A 21,411-nucleotide genomic window follows, 5' to 3' on the forward strand; every position below is an offset into this window, starting at 1 on the left:
TCAGCTTACAGTGGTTAGCACTTTCTTATGAGCATCTCACTCTGGCTCTTTTAACTTTGTAATCGAAGAAAATTCCAAATGATAATTCCAATTATGATAAAAACAACAATCATGATAGCAAAGAAAACAACTCACATGGTGGCACAGTTCTGAGCACCTTACATGTGTTACCTAATTTCATCCTCACAGTGACTTTACGAAATTGGTACTATTAATATCCCATTTTTATAAACAGGGAGCTAGTAGCTGATAGAGACAGACTGGAAGCTACACTCTTATCAACTGTTCTCTGCTTTCTCTCTTAAGCTACTCCACTAGGTGGTGATAGATGGTATAAAATAAGAACCAAAATCACTATCTCATGGGAGAGAATTGCTTGCCCCTCTGGATTAAAAAATAATAATAATAAAAGTTTAAAAACCTGTTAAGATGAGGAGCAGGAAGTTAATATTAAATGGCTTTTTTTCTTTTTCTGGCTATACAGTTTATCAATTCAATATACTGTGATACATAAGATGTCCATATCGATTATATGATATCTCTTACATATAAACGTGTAGGATCTGAGAATTACACAAAAACTAATAAAAAATATAATTTCTGTTTCCTGGAACCTATACCTTTTCAAATGACTATTATTTCAAAGCAGTTTTTTGAGCAGGAAAGTGGTAAATGGAAATGCTCTTCTAACAAAATAGCATGACAATGTAGGCAGGAATGAAGGGACAAGCATCGGCTTTAATTAGGAAGTAGCTGTAATAATTAGTATATAACAAGTGTAATTGAAGTGGCCGTCTAGAAATGGAGCTGAAGTTATATATTTGAGGTATATTTCAATGGAAGAATTGATAGAGCTTCATGTCTGACTAAGCATAGGGATTAATATTTATACTGCCAAGAGTAAATGAGCTTTTATTCATTGTTTTTGATACTTGGAGGTGGTAAATTTTTTATTCTCTTGATTTTTACATTATACCTAAATGCAACCAAAATTGTGAGATGTGATAGTCCAGCATTGCATTATTTAAATTTAAAACCATCTCATATTTTGTTTATACTGTAATGAAAATCTGCAGGGCATAAATGAGATCAAGTCAGACCCAACTCAGCAGCATATGGTGCTTGTTCAGTGGCTGGCATTGAAGTTCTCTTTGCATGGCTGTTGGATGTCACCACTATTTGCAGGTGTTGCCATGAAATGTGCACTGTAATGTTGAGCCAGTAAAGTGAAAATGTGCTTTGTAGCACAATGGAACCTTTCGAAATACCTAGAGTTCCCTTTAAAAATGAGGCTTTTTTAATACTAAGTTTACAACTTCTTTCTCATAGTATTGTCTTCATAATATTGTCTTCCACTGTTGTACGTTGAAGGAATTCTCAAAAGCAGATCCCGAATATTTTTATAATATGTAAACTGAACGTGCTCACAAAAATATTACTACATTATTATCACATGTGGAGCTTGTGCCATATGCACAGAAGGTATTTAAAAATATTTCATGACTGAATTTAAAATCATCTATAATTTAAATTGGAAAAACTAAAGAGTGATTCAATTTTGTTTTGCAGTGATCGGCATGTTGGTAAAATTTATTCCAAATCCTCTTCCTTTCTGGATTACGTCAGAAAGTCTCTAAAGAAGCTTGGATTAGATGAGTCCAAGGTCAGTATATGATTACCCATTGTTTTATAAGAAACAAGAGAACTTCTATAGGGTTATGAATTGAGATAATACAAAATTATTTGCCCTCTAGTTTTCTCTTTTTCATGAAAAACATCTAAATTATATTGAAGCCAAACTTCAGTTACCTTTATTCCAGTTCACCTTTTCTGTCAATATTATACGGATAGTTTGCCATTGTGCACCTCCAGAGTGATTCCCCTTTCAGGTTTATTCAGGTAAAAATGTGCCAATTTTCAAATCAAAATAGACTTAAAAAGCAAGAACAAATGGGAATTGTAAGTACAGCAGGAGACGATGGTTTTAATTTTAAACTGCGTGTATTTAAAGGCTGTATAACGCGTTAAATTTTAAAATCTTAAATTCAAAAACCCTTTGAATGGGAGAATCCTGGAAAGTGGTAATGTCATAGAAAGCCCAAGGTAATAATTGAGAACATATTGTTGAAGACACAAAAGGTAAGCTGATGGACTAGTGGTAATAAATAGTCTAACACTGAGAAAAAAATAACTCTCAACATGATTCAAATGAGTTATTAACTAAAATATTAAGTTGAATCTGGATCACTTTGGTATTTTGAATTGATTATAAATTGAAATAAAGCATAAAATAGTTGGTTAAGGAATGGTGATTAAGGTGGTTAAGGTTTCTTCTTGAAAGAGAAAAATTATACAGATATGGTTAAGTTATATCAAAGCTAGAGGGTATTATTGTTTATTGTACCAGTTATCCATTTACTCCTCAGTTGCTTTATTACTTAAAGCAATTAGACTGGTACTAATCAGTTTCCTCCTCTGTAAAATAGCTCATTTCTAATTCATAGGATTTAAGAAAAATTAAATGAGGTAATAGACATAAAATGCTCAATAAAATGTACATAGTAAGTGCTAACTAAATAATACTAGTTTTTATGATTCTTATCTTTGTATATGTACTGCTTATAATAATACAATTGATATGACTCCTATAAACATTTTTATTTAGTCACCAAAATGAAGATCCTTCTAGTCTTGCATAAATAAATAAGAATAGACAGTGTTATCTTAGTTATTTTATTTCTGTTTTTTTAAAATATTTTTAATCAGACTGGTCTTCCTTCCAATTAGTCTTTATTAGTGCATATATTCACTTCATGTCTCAATTCTGCGTCTTACATTTACTATCAAGAACACAAACCTAAGCATAATTCTTACAAATATAGAGCTAAGTTTTTACTTAAACTAAAAATGTATTATCCTTTGTCAAAAACCAAACTGTAAAAATCCAGAAAGAATGTTACTTATTTTTCATGATGGCTTTCTCTTCCCAGGTTTGTCTCTAATAATAACCATAGTAAATGTTTCTTAATATGCTTATTATATTACTGATTAGAATATTAATAATAGCTAAAATTTACTAAGCACTTACTATGTTATAGTTATTATGCTAAAGGCATCATAACATTATCGCATTTACTCTTCACTAAAAGAGTAAGATACTATTATTATTCCCAATGTAATGATCTAGAAAGAGAGGCTTACAAAAAGGCAAGTCATTTTCTCAGAGTTGAAGAGCAAGTGGCAGAGCTGGAACTTGAACGCAGATTCAACTTACATCAGAACCTCCACTGTCAGCCACCACTGTACTGAGAAGTGAAATTAAAAACAAAAGGAAAAAGACTAATGTAGATAAGTATCACCGTAAAATATCAGTCTTAAATGATTACCTTTATTCGTTAGTAAAGACATTTAATAGTGCCCTGCTGATTTTTCTCTTAAAACTATTTAAGTTCATTGAAAGATAAATATGTTGAATAAAATGGGTGAGGAAAAGAAAAGGAACAAGGAACCCAAGCTGGAAGGGGAGGAAAGTACAGAACCTAATAAGGCATTTCAAAGGTAGTGGGGTGAGAGGAAGCAAATAGATGAGTACGTGTTTTGAGGGGTTTTTTGTTTGTTTTTATGTTAAACAAGAGGAATTGAGAGTTGTGTCTGTCAGGCCAGAGTGGTTGGAAATAGGATAAGTTATTAAAACCAAGCTTATATTTCTGATATAATACAAAATCCTATTATTTTTCTCCCACATTATGAAATATCAGTGCTAAAATGAAGGTTTTGACCACAAACACAATAAGAAGAGATTTATGAAGTTTCATTTAAAAAATGAAATTAATTTTCACGAGATTCTAATTACTAAAAAGTATCAAAACCACTTAAATTTAAAATATTAGATATACCAAAGTGTTTAAAAGATCTTTGACTAAATTTATAATCATTTATTAACAAACTTTTATATATAATTGAAAGTGTGATGAATACCACTGATGTGTTTCTGATCTCTCAAAGCACATCTCGTCATATTCAAAACTGTGTAAGCTAGTGAAGTGCCTAGAAATCTCCTAACATGCTCTGATACTTTCTTAGTCACAAGAAATCATGTAAACATGAGGAAAAACAACATTCCCAGACAAATCATCATTCCAAAGACCAGAACAGCATGTGCTGGATATATAAGTGGTTCATACACAGCTTAAAATATCAATCCATTAGTCCTGTAGTCAGTTGTGACAGACAGCATTGGACATTTCCTCTCAGAGCAGGATTTTGTCAAACTCAGCACATTTGGATAATTCTTTATTGCGGAGAACTATCCTGTGCGTTGGAGGATGTTTAACATCTTTGACCTCTACCCACTAGGTGTCCACAGTAGCACCCTAATTGTAACAATCCAAAATAAATAAATTTTAAAAAAATCTCCAGACATTGCCACAAATGTCCTGGGGATCAAAATCACCCCCAGTTAAGATCCGCTGTCTTCAAGCATTTGTCATTTTAGTGATTCCATTAACATTCCTATTATAGACCCCATATTATCTTAAAATGCCATGTTACACCAAGGAACATAGAGTGGGGAAGTGGGGAAAAGCAGTGATTCTGTTCTTATATTTTGAAGACTTTTTATCAAAATGATCCCCTCCTTGATTTTTAATTTTTTATAGCCTTAACCATTTAAGGGTGATATTGTTTCACCCCTGCATAAGATACAGTTCTGTTTAAGAAGGGTGTTTAGATTTCACAGTAAAGCCAAGCCACTGAAAACAAATCATGGCAGAACATCAGCTACCTTATATCAGCAAGTATACTGTTTATAATAGATGGACTGCTTAGAATGAAATTTTACAGTAATATTCTTTGTAATTGAGTAAAGTTCAATTACTTCTTTGTAAAATATTTTAATAGAACTTTACAATTGTCTAAAATAACAAAATTCTAGTGATTAGCTTTACCTAGTCCTTAAAAAAATTAGGTGTTTTTAAATTTTATCTTCTGTCCCAAACTTTGGTATCTCACCAAATTTCAGAAAACCTTTAAAATTGTATTCACGGTTTCATATTCATGGTCCACAGCATTTTTTTCTTCTTTTGTATTAATTTCCTCTCTTTCTCCTTCCACATGCATGTACTGCACACACACGGATGCATGAGCGTACACACACACACACATCTGTAAATTTTTAAAGCATCAGATTTTAAAAGCAGCAAAACTACTGTTGCTTTAGATAGCCTCAACCACCAGAGGGCAGACAGCAGAAGCAAGAAAAACTACAATCCTGCAGCCTGTGGACCAAAAACCACAGTTACAGAAAGATAGACAAGATGAAAAGGCAGAGGGCTATGTACCAGATGAAGGAACAAGAAAAAACCCCAGAAAAAAAACTAAATGAAGTGGAGATAGGCAAACTTCCAGAAAAAGAATTCAGAATAATGATAGTGAAGATGATCCGGGACCTCGGAATAAGAATGGAGGCAAAGATTGAGAAGATGCAAGAAATGATTAACAAAGACCTAGAAGAATTAAAGAACAAACAAACAGAGATGACCAATACAATAACTGAAATGAAAACTACACTAGAAGGAATCAATAGCAGAATAACTGAGGCAGAAGAACGGATAAGTGACCTGGAAGACAGAATGGTGGAACTCATTGCTGCGGAACAGACTAAAGAAAAAAGAATGAAAAGAAATGAAGACAGCCTAAGAGACCTCTGGGACAACATTAAACGCAACAACATTCGCATTATAGGGGTCCCAGAAGGAAAAGAGAGAGAGAAAGGACCAGAGAAAATATTAGAAGAGATTATAGTCGAAAACTTTCCTAACATGGGAAAGGAAATAGCCACCCAAGTCCAGGAAGTGCAGAGAGTCCCATACAGGATAAACCCAAGGAGAAACACGCCGAGACACATAGTAATCAAAGTGGCAAAAATTAAAGACAAAGAAAAATTATTGAAAGCAGCAAGGGAAAAACGACAAATAACATTCAAAGGAACTCCCATAAGGTTAACAGCTGATTTCTCAGCAGAAACTCTGCAAGCCAGAAGGGAGTGGCATGATATAATTAAAGTGATGAAAGGGAAGAACCTACAACCAAGATTACTCTACCCAGCAAGGATCTCATTTAGATTTGATGGAGAAATCAAAAGCTTTACAGACAAGCAAAAGCTAAGAGAATTCAGCACCACCAAACCAGCTCTACAACAAATGCTAAAGGAACTTCTCTAAGTGGGAAACACAAGAGAAGAAAAGGACCTACAAAAACAAACCCAAAACAATTAAAAAAATGGTCATAGGAACATACATATCGATAATTACCTTAAACGTGAATGGATTAAATGCCCCAACCAAAAGACATAGACTGGCTGAATGGATACAAAAACAAGACCCATATATATGCTGTCTACAAGAGACCCACTTTAGACCTAGGGACACATACAGACTGAAAGTGAGGGGATGGAAAAAGATATTCCATGCAAATGGAAATCAAAAGAAAGTTGGAGTAGCAATTCTCATATCAGACAAAATAGACTTTAAAATAAAGAATGTTACAAGAGACAAGGAAGGACACTACATAATGATCAAGGGATCAATCCAAGAAGAAGATATAACAATTATAAATATATATGCACCCAACATAGGAGCACCTCAATACATAAGGCAACAGCTAACAGCTATAAAAGAGGAAATCGACAGTAACACAATAATAGTGGGGGACTTTAACACCTCACTTACACCAATGGACAGATCATCCAAAATGAAAATAAATAAGGAAACAGAAGCTTTAAATGACACAATAGACCAGATAGATTTAATTGATATATATAGGACATTCCATCCAAAAACAGCAGATTACACGTTCTTCTCAAGTGCACACGGAACATTCTCCAGGATAGATCACATCTTGGGCCACAAATCAAGCCTCAGGATATTTAAGAAAATTGAAATCATATCAAGCATCTTTTCTGACCACAATGCTATGAGATTAGAAATGAATTACAGGGAAAAAAACGTAAAAAAGACAAACACATGGAGGCTAAACAGTACGTTACTAAATAACCAAGAGATCACTGAAGAAATCAAAGAGGAAATCAAAAAATACCTAGAGACAAATGACAATGAAAACACGACGACCCAAAACCTATGGGATGCAGCAAAAGCAGTTCTAAGAGGGAAGTTTATAGCTATACAAGCCTACCTAAAGAAACAAGAAAAATCTCAAGTAAACAATCTAACCTTACACCTAAAGAAACTAGAGAAAGAAGAACAAACAAAACCCAAAGTTAGCAGAAGGAAAGAAATCATAAAGATCAGAGCAGAAATAAATGAAATAGAAACAAAGAAAACAATAACAAAGATCAATAAAACTAAAAGTTGGTTCTTTGAGAAAATGAACAAAATTGATAAGCCATTAGCCAGACTCATCAAGAAAAAGAGGGAGAGGACTCAAATCAATAAAATCAGAAATGAAAAAGGAGAAGTTACAACAGACACCGCAGAAATACAAAGCATCCTAAGAGACTACTACAAGCAACTTTATGCCAATAAAATGGACAACCTGGAAGAAATGGACAAATTCTTAGAAAGGTATAACCTTCCAAGACTGAACCAGGAAGAAACAGAAAATATGAACAGACCAATCACAAGTAATGAAATTGAAACTGTGATTAAAAATCTTCCAACAAACAAAAGTCCAGGACCAGACGGCTTCACAGGTGAATTCTATCAAACATTTAGAGAAGAGCTAACACCTATCCTTCTCAAACTCTTCCAAAATATTGCAGAGGAAGGAACACTCCCAAACTCATTCTAGGAGGCCACCATCACCCTGATACCAAAACCAGACAAAGACACTACCAAAAAAGAAAATTACAGACCAATATCACTGATGGATATAGGTGCAAAAATCCTCAACAAAATACTAGCAAACAGAATCCAACAACACATTAAAAGGATCATACACCACGATCAAGTGGGATTTATCCCAGGGATGCAAGGATTCTTCAATATACACAAATCAATCAATGTGATACACCATATTAACAAATTGAAGAAGAAAAACCATATGATCATCTCAAGAGATGCAGAAAAAGCTTTTGACAAAATTCAACACCCATTTATGATAAAAACTCTCCAGAAAGTGGGCATAGAGGGAAGCTACCTCAATATAATAAAGGCCATATATGACAAACCCACAGCAAACATCATTCTCAATGGTGAAAAACTGAAAGCATTTCCTCTAAGATCAGGAACGAGACAAGGATGTCCACTCTCACCACTATTATTCAACATAGTTCTGGAAGTCCTAGCCACGGCAATCAGAGAAGAAAAAGAAATAAAAGGAATACAAATTGGAAAAGAAGAAGTAAAACTGTCGCTGTTTGCAGATGACATGATACTATACATAGAGAATCCTAAAACTGCCACCAGAAAACTGCTAGAGCTAATTGATGAATATGGTAAAGTTGCAGGATACAAAATTAATGCACAGAAATCTCTTGCATTCCTATACACTAATGATGAAAGATCTGAAAGAGAAATTATGGAAACACTCCCATTTACCATTGCAACAAAAAGAATAAAATAGCTAGGAATAAACCTACGTAGGGAGACAAAAGACCTGTATGCAGAAAACTATAAGACACTGATGAAAGAAATTAAAGATGATACCAACAGATGGAGAGATATACCATGTTCTTGGATTGGAAGAATCAACATTGTGAAAATGAGTATACTACCCAAAGCAATCTACAGATTCAATGCAATCCCTATCAAATTACCAATGGCATTTTTTACGGAGCTAGAACAAATCATCTTAAAATTTGTATGGAGACATAAAAGACCCCGAATAGCCAAAGCAGTCTTGAGGGAAAAAAATGGAGCTGGAGGAATCAGACTCCCTGACTTCAGACTATACTACAAAGCTACAGTAATCAAGACAATATGGTACTGGCACAAAAACAGAAACATAGATCAATGGAACAAGATAGAAAGCCCAGAGATGAACCCACGCACCTATGGTCAAGTAATCTATGACAAAGGAGGCAAAGATATACAATGGAGAAAAGGCAGTCTCTTCAATAAGTGGTGCTGGGAAAACTGGACAGCTACATGTAAAAGAATGAAATTAGATTACTCCCTAACACCATACACAAAAATAAACTCAAAATGGATTAGAGACCTAAATATAAGACTGGACACTATAAAACTCTTAGAGGAAAACCTAGGAAGAACACTCTTTGACATAAATCACAGCAAGATCTTTTTTGATCCACCTCCTAGAGTAATGGAAATAAAAACAAAAATAAACAAATGGGACCTAATGAAACTTCAAAGCTTTTGCACAGCAAAGGAAACCATAAACAAGACGAAAAGACAACCCTCAGAATGGGAAAAAATATTTGCAAACGAATCAACGGACAAAGGATTAATCTCCAAAATATATAAACAGCTCATGCAGCTCAATATTAAAGAAACAAACACCCCAATCCAAAAATGGGCAGAAGACCTAAATAGACATTTCTCCAAAGAAGACATACAGACAGCCACGAAGCACATGAAAAGCTGCTCAACATCACTAATTATTAGAGAAATGCAAATCAAAACTACAATGAGGTATCACCTCACTCCTGTTAGAATGGGCATCATCAGAAAATCTACAAACAACAAATGCTGGAGAGGGTGTGGAGAAAAGGGAACCCTCTTGCACTGTTGGTGGGAATGTAAATTGATACAGCCACTATGGAGAACAATATGGAGGTTCCTTAAAAAACTAAAAATAGAATTACCATATGACCCAGCAATCCCACTACTGGGCATATACCCAGAGAAAACCGTAATTCAAAAAGACACATGCACCCGAATGTTCATTGCAGCACTATTTACAATAGCCAGGTCATGGAAGCAACCTAAATGCCCATCAGCAGACGAATGGATAAAGAAGATGTGGTACATATATACAATGGAATATTATTCAGCCATAAAAAGGAACGAAATTGAGTCATTTGTTGAGAAGTGGATGGATCTAGAGACTGTCATACAGAGTGAAATAAGTCAGAAAGAGAAAAACAAATATCGTACATTAATGCATGTATGTGGAACCTAGAAAAATGGTACAGATGAGCCAGTTTGCTGGGCAGAAGTTGAGACACAGATGTAGAGAATGGACATATGGACACCAAGGGGGGAAAACTGAGGTGGGGTGGGGATGGTGGTGTGCTGAATTGGGCAATTGGGATTGACATGTATACACTGATGTGTATAAAATTGATGCCTAATAAGGAAAAAAAATTTTAAAAATTAAAAAAAAAAAACTACTATTGCTTGCTGGACAAAGAACGAGCTGGAGCATTTGTCCATAAGAAGGGAAAATAAAAGGAGCTTATGTTCTAGAGCTTGCATGTATGTGTGTTTGTGTGCTGTATACATATGATGAATATTCAAATAAATATTACTCTCAGATATTGAGAATGAAATAGACAATAAAACTGGTGATTTAATGGGAGTGGGGTGTGTGCTGTTGAATGGACAAAGTTGAAAATCACTAAGCTAGAACCTTAGTGGAAGGGATAGAGGATAATTCAGAAAATTATCCTTAAATATTTCTCCAAAACAGGCCAGCAAAAGCAAAACTTTTTAGACCAAAATCATTTAGTTATTCACCAGCAAACATTTATTTTGAAGAATCTCCCATGTGCCAAGAAGAGTGGAGACTCTGGAGCTACAAAGATAATTAAGATATAACCCATGAGAAAAGAAAACAAGTAATTATAGCATGAACTTACAACATTAGACATATATAAAGTATGTATGCTTGGAGTGACTCACTCTGCCTGTAAGGTTTCTCAGAGGACATTGATGCCTTAGCTTGGTCTTGAAGGATGCATAGGAGTTCATTACCAAACAAGGTGGGAAGGTAGGGAGCAAGGAATTTCAGGTGTGTGTGGTGGGGGGAATTGCTTGGGCAAAACCACAGAGAGTAAGAAACATGATTCTGGACTCAGCACAGCTGGAGCATAAAGCAAGTAGAGGAGACAGTGGTGAGAGATGAGGCCAAAGGACTAGGCACATGTGGAGAGACCAAATAAACTGATCTTTGGACATTAGATCAAAGATTAATTGGTAGTAATCATAATCACTCGGTGGTTTCAATACAAGTGGGAGGGCAACAAAAAATACAAGGAGCTCATAAACCTCCATGTAGTAATATTCAGTGGTCCCTCGGTATCCGTGGGGAATTGGTTCCAGAACCCCCCACTGATAACAAAACCCAAGGATGCTCAAGTCCCTTATATAAAATGGTATAGTACAGTCAGCCCTCTGTATCTGTGGGTTCCACATCTATGGATATGGAGGACTGACTGTATCCAGAAATGATCTACGTTAAATGAGGTCATCTGACCCTAAAGAAACAGCGAATTCCTGATACAGTTTAAATACATAGGAAGCCTGTCATCTTTGGTGATATGCAAAGAACATGTGCATTATTCCCATAAGTAAGTTCCTGCTGCTTTTTACAACCACTATAATAACACAGGCATACCTCAGACTGTGGGTTCAGTTCCAGAGCACCGCAATAAAGTAAATATCGTAATAAAGCGAGTCACGTGAATTTTTTGGTTTCCCAGTGCATATAGAAATTATGTTTACACTGTACTTTAGTCTGTTATGTGTGCAGTAGCATTATGTCTAAAAAAATAATGTACATGGCTTAATAAAAAATATTTTATTGCTACCCTCTTGCACTGTTGGCGGGAATGTAAATTGATACAGACACTATGGAGAACAGTGTGGAGGGTCCTTAAAAAACTAAAAATAGAATTACCATATGACCCAGCAATCCCACTACTGGGCATATACCCAGAGAAAACCATAATTCAAGAAGACACATGCACCCCAATGTTCATTGCAGCACTATTTACAATAGCCAGGACATGGAAGCAACCTAAGTGTCCCATCGACAGACGAATGGATAAAGAAGATGTGGTACATATATACAGTGGAATATTACTTAGCCATAAAAAGGAACGAAATTGGGTCATTTGTAGAGACATGGATGAATCTAGAGACTGTCATACAGAGTGAAGTAAATCAGAAAGAGAAAAACAAATATCGTATATTAACAGATATATGTGGAACCTAGAAAAATGGTACAGATGAACTGGTTTGCAGGGCAGAAATAGAGACACAGATATAGAGAACAAACGTATGGACACCAAGGGGGGAAAGTGGCGGGGGTGGTGGTGGGATGAATTGGGAGATTGGGATTGTCATGTATAGTATGTATAAAATAGATAACTAATAAGAACCTGCTGTATAAAAAAATAAAATAAAATTCAAAAATTCAAAAAGTAAATAAATAAAAATACTTTATTGCTGAAAACTGCTGACCATCATCTGAGCCTTCAGCAAGTCCTAGTCTTTTTGCTGGTGCAGAGTCTTGCCTCTATGTAGGTGGTGCTGACTGAGCAGGGTGGTGACTGATCAGGCTGCTGAAGGCTGGGGTGGCAGTGGCAATTCCTTAAAATATGGCAACAATGAAGTTTGAGCCACAGATTGACCTTTCACATTTTCCCTGTAGCAGGCAATGCTGTTGGATAGCATTTTACCCACAGCAGAACATCTTTCAAAATTGGAGTCAATCCTCTCAAACTCTGCTGCTACTTTATAAACTAAGCTTATGTCATATTCTAAATCCTTTGTTGTCATCTCAACAGTCTTCACAGCCTCTTCACCAGGAATAGATCCCATCTCAAGAAACCACTTTCTTTGCTCCTCCGTAAGAAGCAACTCCTCACCTGTGAAAGCTTTATCGTGAGGTTGCAGCAATTCAGTCACATCTTCAGGCTCCACTTCTAATTCTAGTTCTCTTGCTGTTTCTGCCACATCTGCAGTTACTTCCTCCACTGAAGTTTTGAACCCCTCAGAGTCATCTATGAGAGTTGGAATCAGCTTCCTCCAAACTCCTGTTAATGTTGTTATTTTGACAACCTCCCATGAATCATGAATGTTCTTACATCTAGAATAGTGAATACTTTCCAGGATGTTTTCAATTTACTTTGCCCAGATCCATCAGATGAATCACTATTTATGGCAGCTATAGCCTTACAAAATGTTTTTCTTAAATAAGACTTGAAAGTCAAAATTACTGCTTGATCCATGGGCTGCAGAATGGATATTGTGTTAGCAGCATAAAAACAGCATTTTAATCTCATTGTGCATCTCCATGAGAGCTCTTGAGGTGCATTGCCAACGAGCAGTAATATTTTGGAAAGAATCTTTTTTTTCTGAGCAGTAGGTCTCAACAATAGTCTTAAAATATTCAGTGAACCATGTTGTAAACAGATGTGCTATCATCCAGGCTTTGTTGTTCCATTTATAGAGCACAAGCAGAGTAGATTTAGCATAATTCTTAAGGGCCCTAGGATTTTTGGAATGGTAAATGAGGTCAGCTTCAACCTAAAGTCACCAGCTGTATTAGCCCCTAACTGACAAGAGATTTCAGCCTGTTCTTTGAAGCTTTGAAGCCAGGCATTGACTTCTCCTCTTTAGCTATGAAAGTCCTAAATGGCGTCTTCTTCCAATATAAGGCAGTTTCATCTACATTGAAAATCTGTTGTTTAATGTAGCCACCTTCTTTAATTATCTTAACTAGATCTTCTGGATAACTTACTATAGCTTCTACATCAGTACTTGCTGCTTCACCTTGCACTCTTATGTTACAGAGACAGCTTCTTTCCTTAAATCTCATGAACCCACCTCTGCTAGCTTCAAATTTCTTCTGCAGCTTCCTCACCTCTCCCAGCCTTCATAGAATTGAAGAAAGTTAGGGCCTTGCTCTGGACTAGACTTTGGCTTAAGAGAATGTTGTGGCTGGTTTGATCTTCTATCCAGACCACTACAACTTTCTCATTATCAGCAATAAGACTTTTGTTTTCATATCATTCATATGTTCACTGGAGTAGCACTTTTTATTTCCTTTAAGAAGTTTTCCTTTGCATTCTCAATTTGGTACCACATCCACCTACCTTGAGTTCTAGCCAAGGGTATATCAGCAGCCTCAGTCCTACCATCTACTGGTGAAAATAAGGTCAATTGCTAACCTATCTTCTGATCAGGTAGCGTGTGGGGAGAATCTCCAAATAACTATGTATCTCTCATCCAATCATATGACCCATTCCCCATGCAGTTGAAGTATGGTCCACCTTTGCGTACCTGGGCCCCTTACATAGATCTATAAAAAGCTGATTTTAATAAATAAATGCAAGAGAAGAGACAAATCTTCCATGGAAAAGAATTCTAAATAATTTATTTGGATATTGCACCCTCACTCCTTAAGCATAACTCGTCACTCCTTAAGTGTAGGCTGCAAGTTGTGACTTTCTTCCAAAGCATACAATGTGGAAAAGGGAAAAGGAGGAACATTACAGTGAAGAAACCTGACAAATACTATCTCAGCCAAGTACTCAAGGTCAGTATCTACAGTGATAAATCATATTGATAGTACGTACCCTTAATATGATGTGAGGAATATCATACTTTACTTCTGTAGTCTTCCTCTCAAAACCCATAGCCCCAGTCTAATTATGAGGAAAACATCTGACAAATCCCAGTGAAGGAACATCCTACACAATGCTTGACTAGTACTCCTCAATACTGTCAAGGTCATCAAAAACAAGGCAAGTCTTGTGAGTCAACTATACTCCAATAAAAATTTTTAAAAAAGAAAAGAAAAGGCGAGTCTGAAAAACTGTCACAACCAATAGGACTAGATACAATGTAGTAAACTGGATGGGATCCTGGAACTGAAAAAGGACATTAGGTAAAAAGTGAGAAAATCTGGATGAAATGTAAACTTTAGCTAATAGTAATATATCATTATTGGTTCATTTACTATAACAAATAACTGTATTGTAAGGTGTTAATAGGGGAAACTGGATATAGGGTATATCTAAACTCTGTTATCTTCAAAATATCTGTAAATCTAAAACTTCTAAAATATGTTTATTTTTTAAAAATAATGTGAGCAAAGCTAATGTTTATTGAACCTTTGTTTTGTGCCAAACATTGTGCTAAAAGCTTTGTTTATATTATCTCACTGAATGCTAAGGATGACTTTATGAAATGAATAGTTATCCTCATTTTATAGGTAAGGAAATTGAGACATAGGTTAAGTGGATATCTTAAAGCTCAAATCTAGGAAATTGGGGAGGAAGGATTCCAATGCAGTCTGTCTAACTGTAGAGCCAATGCTCCTTTTTGTCATATTCATATAATTTATTAACAGACATTGAGCTCAAGAAGAATGCTTAGCATTTTTCTAAAACTAGTGTTCATCAGACAAATAAGCCTACGAGGAAGAGTAAAGAGAAAACTGTGCTTGCCAACAGACAAAATAAATGTACTTCTAAAGCAGATTGAAGAATTGAGGTTTGAAATAAAGGCAGAAGAAACTCAAGGAATGATGAATCTTACTGAAGCATTTAAAGAAGAGATGCTTATATCCAGAACTTTGATTCTTGAAACTTTTGCAGACAGGATGAAGTTGATCAAGCATTTGAAGTGTGTTGAATCGTAGGACATATACTAACACAGGGGTCCCCAGCCCTCGGGCCGAGGACCGGTATAGGTCTGCGGCCTGTTAGGAACCTGGCCGCACAGCAGGAGGTGAGTGGCGGACGAGCCAGCGAAGCTTCATCTGCCGCTCCCCATCGCTCCCCATCCCTCTCATTACCACCTAACCCATCGCTCGCATTACCGCCTGAACCATCCACCCCTCCCCCACCGACCCCCCTCCCCATCCGTGGAAAAATTGCCTTCCCTGAAACCGGTCCCTGGTGCCAAAAAGGTTGGGGACCGCTGATCTAACACATAAGCTGTATTGGAGTTAAAATGTCAAAAAAATTGTAAGAAAAGTAAGGGAAAAAACCTAAAGCTCCTCAACATGACTGCTCATTTACTGTCTCTCACCCAGTTTCTCTTTAGGACTGGATATCTCCCTGAACCTAAATGACAGCTCACTGAGCTAGGGCCCTGTTATACAGCTTAACTAGTATTAATCCCTTTTTCTGGAGTCTAGGAGATGGGCAGCAGGGAGCAATGGAATTCACGACCAAAACTCCCAGCTGCCGTTCAATGTGTACTTCATCTTGTAAGTTTCCATGTATGTCCTTGCCTAAGTATGATCTACACTCAGGCACTTCCTCAATTCTGACGCCTCCTTTATCTCTAGGATGTTTGCCCTATCTTGGCTCTTACTGGATTTAACACTCAATAATGTCATCTGCAAAATAAGACCATGAATATACATATGTTACAAATTGATATTAGAATTAAAAAACAGTGTCTTCATAAAATTTCCATAGATTCTCTGATCTAATCTTATGAGACTGATGGTTGAGCATTTGATTGAAAAAGTTGATTAAAGCATGAAATCATATCTTAAACACTGAATTTTTCACTTAGAAACATATTAATATAATTATATCCACCAAACTTTTGGTATAAGAACAAGGCCATTTATTTTGTTTTGTTTTTTTGCCCACAGCTTTGCATATAGTTTTACTAGTTGGATTTCTACCTTAACTTCTGTCCATCAAACATACCTGTAATGCATAGTTTACAGTATCCAGCTTTGGATTACTCAAAGTAAAGCAAAAAACTTCCACTTTTTTTTTAAATAGGAAAGTAAAGGTGATGTTCTCACCTTTTCTCTTCAAAATTACACAAAAGCAACAAATAAAAAGAGAAATAGAAACACAAACTCCTTTTTTGACAAAATCAAAAAGCATATTAAATCTCAAACCATGTGCATTATGAAGTACAGTGAAGGTAAAGAGGGATGCAGAAAGACGCCAAGAGAAATTGCCCAGGGTTACATACAGATCACCAACAAAACCAACAATATAGTTCTTTAAAGTAGCATATCCTGAGGAAAAAAATCAACAATTCCTAGTTTGGAACAAATGCAATTGATGACCAGGGTGGTGCTTCTCAGTTTGACATAAAGGGGAGACAGAATATTGGAGAACCCAAGGAATCACATTGAAAAACCATGTTTGTAGGAAGCAGTATGCTGATGAGGCAGGATTGAAAAAAGATTGTGAGTTCTGAGTTGTCCTGTAACTGCTGATCTCACATGACAGGACAGAAGTGAAGACTAAAGGCTATAATTCAAACACATACACAATTTTTTTGAGATGAGAGTTTTTGCTGGCTTGAAGTGCAGACCTAGATCTAGTCCAACATACTCTACTGCAAAAATTTGGTCCAGGAGGTACTCATTTGATTCAAAGATGGGCAAAACTTTAAAAAGGGTTAGAGAGAAGGCCATAATCTGCTTGGGTTCTATACCAAAGGGGAGATCTTTTCTGGAAAGCTACACTAGAAATTGGATGAGACAAAGCTTTACTTGTTACTGTTACCTACCTTTTGTATTTTTTGAATTCAAAAGAAATTTCATGTAATAGAAAAAGAATAGGGGCTTTGAAAAAATATTTAGATATTTTCAAGGAAATCTGAATACAAATCCTTTCAGATTTTGGACTCTTTTTATTCAGTCTTTCATTTGTTTTGACCACATATAATTTGACAGCAATTTCTTCTGGTGATTTTCCTTTATCAGGCCTTTCACAGAGGCATTTAACTTACAGAGAAACAACTTTTCCTTTTGCATTTATATCTCATTGGTTTTGTAATATTTATTCATGTCATATTATAATATTATAACTGGAATAACAAGTTTAGGAACAAATACAATTAATTCAGTAGGCATGAAGCTCAACTGGTGGGAACAGAAACATGTAAATGATCTAGAAAGTGGCCTACTAACCACAAAGGTTCAGTGTACTATGGGTGTCATATGTTTTAGAGAAAAAACAGAAAGCAATGCTTGTTGATGGATTTGTTAAGTGGATGTTAGAAGAAATTACCTTAAATATGAATGTATGTCCTTACTGTATTCCTTTTGCCTTTGAGTTATTCTTTAGGATATAGTTTTAGATATATTGTTTAAATTTTAATTTTGTTCAAGAACTGTTTATTGAGCTCCTACCTACTGTGCACCCCAAGCATAGAAACAAGTGAAAGTAAGTATTTCATCACTACTTGTTGAAATCAAACAAAGTTAATAGGTTGTTATTGGTGATTTTACTTATGATATACTGAATAACCTATATTGGTACAGAAGATTTAAATGAAAGAATTTAATTATATTGACTTGCTTCATGAATATCCTTAGAGCTCTTCAGATACCTAAGGTTGTTTTAAATTGTTATGTTTGTTTTACTTTAGGGTATGTTTGATTAAAAAAAAATATTTTTAACTGTTATTAAATTTATTATTGTTGTTTTATCTTGAAGCTGCCAGAAAAAATTATAATGGACTACTACGAGAAGTATAAGCCTAGAATGAATGAGCTGGAGGCTTTTAATATGGTAAATCTCAGAATTAAACATACTAAGTTGAATATGTTGCTAGAGTTGAGTAAGATCCTATTAAATTTTTTTATGGGGCCAACCAGTCTGTGTTGTTTTTCTCTTAATGTAGAAAAACCGTTTTGTATCATTTCCTGTTTTAGAACTATATTAGGTGTCAGTAATGTAATAAAGAGAACACATGGTAGATTTCTCTTAAAGTGTATTATAAATGCATGGAAAGAAGTTTTAGAGTTCTTTGAACACATATTGGTCTCAATGCAGTTATTTCACAAGCATTCCTTTTAATGAATTTCATTCTTAGTACCCCTTTAAAAGCTTTCTATCACATATGTATGATTGCTTTTGGATTCTACCCCAAAGTCACTTAAAGGACATCCTTTTCCTTTTACTATTAAAGAAAAACTTTTGATCTCTGAAGTATTTATTTTCTGAAGATGTACAATGGGTATTGGAGATTTGGCCTTATATGAGTTTCTGTAGATACATTTTCTTAAGCAAGTGTTAAGCTAGTATTTTTGTTTGTTTTAAAGTACCACTGTCCTATCTTATTCTTTCTTTTAGTTGAAAGTTGTTCTGGCTCCTTGCATAGAGACATTGATTCTTCTGGATCGACTTTGCTACCTGAAAGAGCAGGTAAATTATGTTAATTTTAAATGCATAACAAATATCTTTATTAAACCCAGTAATATAGATCTGCTTATAACTAGGATAACATTCTTTCACATAAAACTAGTAAGATAATTTTTCTCATTATATTTTCCAAGTCTAAATATTCTTTCCATCTCTTTTGAAACAAAAACATATGTACAACAGATGTTTCCAGCAAAGCTACTATGATAAAGTTTACATTCTTTTAATTTTATGGTAATTACTATACAGTAGACAATGCACACAAACCATCATATATGACATATTGTATAGCTAAAATTAATAAAGGCCAGATGTAAAAGATATCATTTATATGCTTCATTTTGTAAGAATCACCTTTTAATTCACTTTTGAATTTTCGGACATATACACTCTGCAGTGTAGAAATTTCTTTCTCATCAGTGATAATTGCTTCTGTTTTTTTCACAGTCTTATTTGTTTTATCTTTGTTGAATGACCAAAAAATATGATTTTTTGTTATCTTTGGGAAAAATGTGTTTTTCAGATTCTACTCTAAGCTATGATCAAAATTATGTTTTTGAGCTATTTAAAATTAAGCCCATTTGTGGATTCAGCCTTGTTTCCAGTATAAACTCTTTATTTTAATAATTTTGTTTTATCATATGGAGAGCTTTACTTCTTTTCAGCAAACTACTTGGAACAAATGGATTTTAATAAATGGTATTTTTATGGAGAAAGGCAATTTTTAAATATTTAGATAATTATGTACTTTCCTAAGCTACTAACTAATTCAAAATCACTGGAAACTTTTGGTTCTCAACTTGTTAGGTCACAGAATCAGCCTTATTTTACTAGGTACTCATCATTTCCCTTTCAAAACAATTTCCAGTGACCTAAATAAAATAGGTAGGCAAAACAGTATGCACCAAGTTTAACAGATTGGTAATGAAGTGATAGAAATCATATAATTGTTCATTTTGTTAATATTTTAAATAATATTTTACTATTATAAAAGTAATACACACTTATGTTAGAAAATTTTAAATGAAGAATATAAAGAAGAAAATTAAAAGTAATGATTATCTCACCTTTCAGCATTAGCTATTAAATTATTGATATGTTTTCTAGAGCTTCTAATATATGTTTGTTGCATGTATGTGTATGAGCATATTATTTCTACTTTAATTAAAGTTGGAATCAAATTGTAAATGCAGTTTTGCATCTAATTTGTTTCATTTGTTTTATTTAGAATTTTTCCATCTCATTAAATGTACTACAGAAGCTGAATAATGTTTCATCATATAATTTATTTAAGTAATACCCAGTTGTCTCTAGCCACTTCCAGTTTTTCACAATTGCAGCAAGGAGTAGCCTTGTGGTTCACTCTCTATGCACATCTTTAATTATCTCCTCAACATAAATTCCCGAAGGTGAATTTCTAAATGTTAATTTTATTCAACAAAGAATAATTTTCTTTTATATAGTTTGTTTTTCATGTAGTTTTTATATTCCAGTATGTAGTCTAACATCTCTCATTTTTATCTACAACAAGTAGTTGCCTATTTAAATCACTTACCAATTTGCAGGATGATATTGCATGGTCTGCACTTGTGAAGTTGTTTGATCCTGTGAAATCTCCCAGATGTTATGCCATTATTGCGCTGAAGAAGCAGCAGTGATTTCAATTGAAGCAAGGTATTAGATGTATCTGTTTGTGGAATCAATTGCTAATTTTGCTTTTCTAAACATTAATGCCATGTTACGTAAATATTTGAAAAACATTGCAATATATTTTAAATAGGCAATAAAATAATAGCTAACAACAGAATGCCTTAATCCATTTTCCATTGTCAAAGCATACATTAATTTAAAAAAAATTAAGAACTCATGAAAATATTATAAAAGGATTTGACCTACATTTCTGAGTTAGTACGTCTCTAGGACATTGTAATCTGAGCCTTGTTTCCTGTTCAGTATTTGAGACCCTTGTTATTTGCTGCATATCACATTTTGACTTTTTACCAGCTTAAAATCAGATGAAAGGTATAGGTATAGATACAGTAAAACTAGTTGGTCCTGAAGATCATTAGCATTTTCTTTCACATTTTGGAAGGATTTTTCATGTTATCAGGAGAGAAAAAGTTATGCTTAAATAAATACCCAGGAAGCAGGCCAGAAATAAAAAGTGCTTAATATAAAGCATATTTTATACTGTGTTTTACTCTAAATTGCATAAGGACATATTCTGTGTCCTTAAAGGAATATGTGTCTTATAATTGAGATATTCACTTTCAGGATTCTTGGGGCTATTTATCTTACTAAAATAAAGGATGGCTTGGCAGTTAATGAATCACCTGGTACTCTGTAAAAAA

The 21,411-nt window shown here is 34.7% G+C and overlaps 1 protein-coding gene across 6 annotated transcripts in view; it reads left to right on the forward strand.

The window, feature by feature from the left end:
• METTL25 (methyltransferase like 25) overlaps positions 1–21,411 on the forward strand; it is a 178,432-nt gene that overhangs the window by 82,906 nt on the left and 74,115 nt on the right. For 4 of the 6 annotated variants that reach the window (XM_059936623.1, XM_059936622.1, XM_059936621.1 and 1 more), the window contains exons 9-12: positions 1,570–1,663; positions 18,353–18,427; positions 18,992–19,063; positions 20,626–20,734. In XM_059936623.1, coding sequence (XP_059792606.1) covers positions 1,570–1,663; positions 18,353–18,427; positions 18,992–19,063; positions 20,626–20,718 — 334 coding nt within the window. In that variant the 3' untranslated portion in view covers positions 20,719–20,734. Of the gene's footprint in view, positions 1–1,569; positions 1,664–18,352; positions 18,428–18,991; positions 19,064–20,625; positions 20,859–21,411 lie in introns of those variants that run through there. The other 2 variants (XM_059936620.1, XM_059936625.1) reach the window with 1 other exon arrangement.

This window comes from Balaenoptera ricei, chromosome 10 (genome assembly GCF_028023285.1).
Source record: "Balaenoptera ricei isolate mBalRic1 chromosome 10, mBalRic1.hap2, whole genome shotgun sequence".
Taxonomy (NCBI): domain Eukaryota; kingdom Metazoa; phylum Chordata; class Mammalia; order Artiodactyla; family Balaenopteridae; genus Balaenoptera; species Balaenoptera ricei.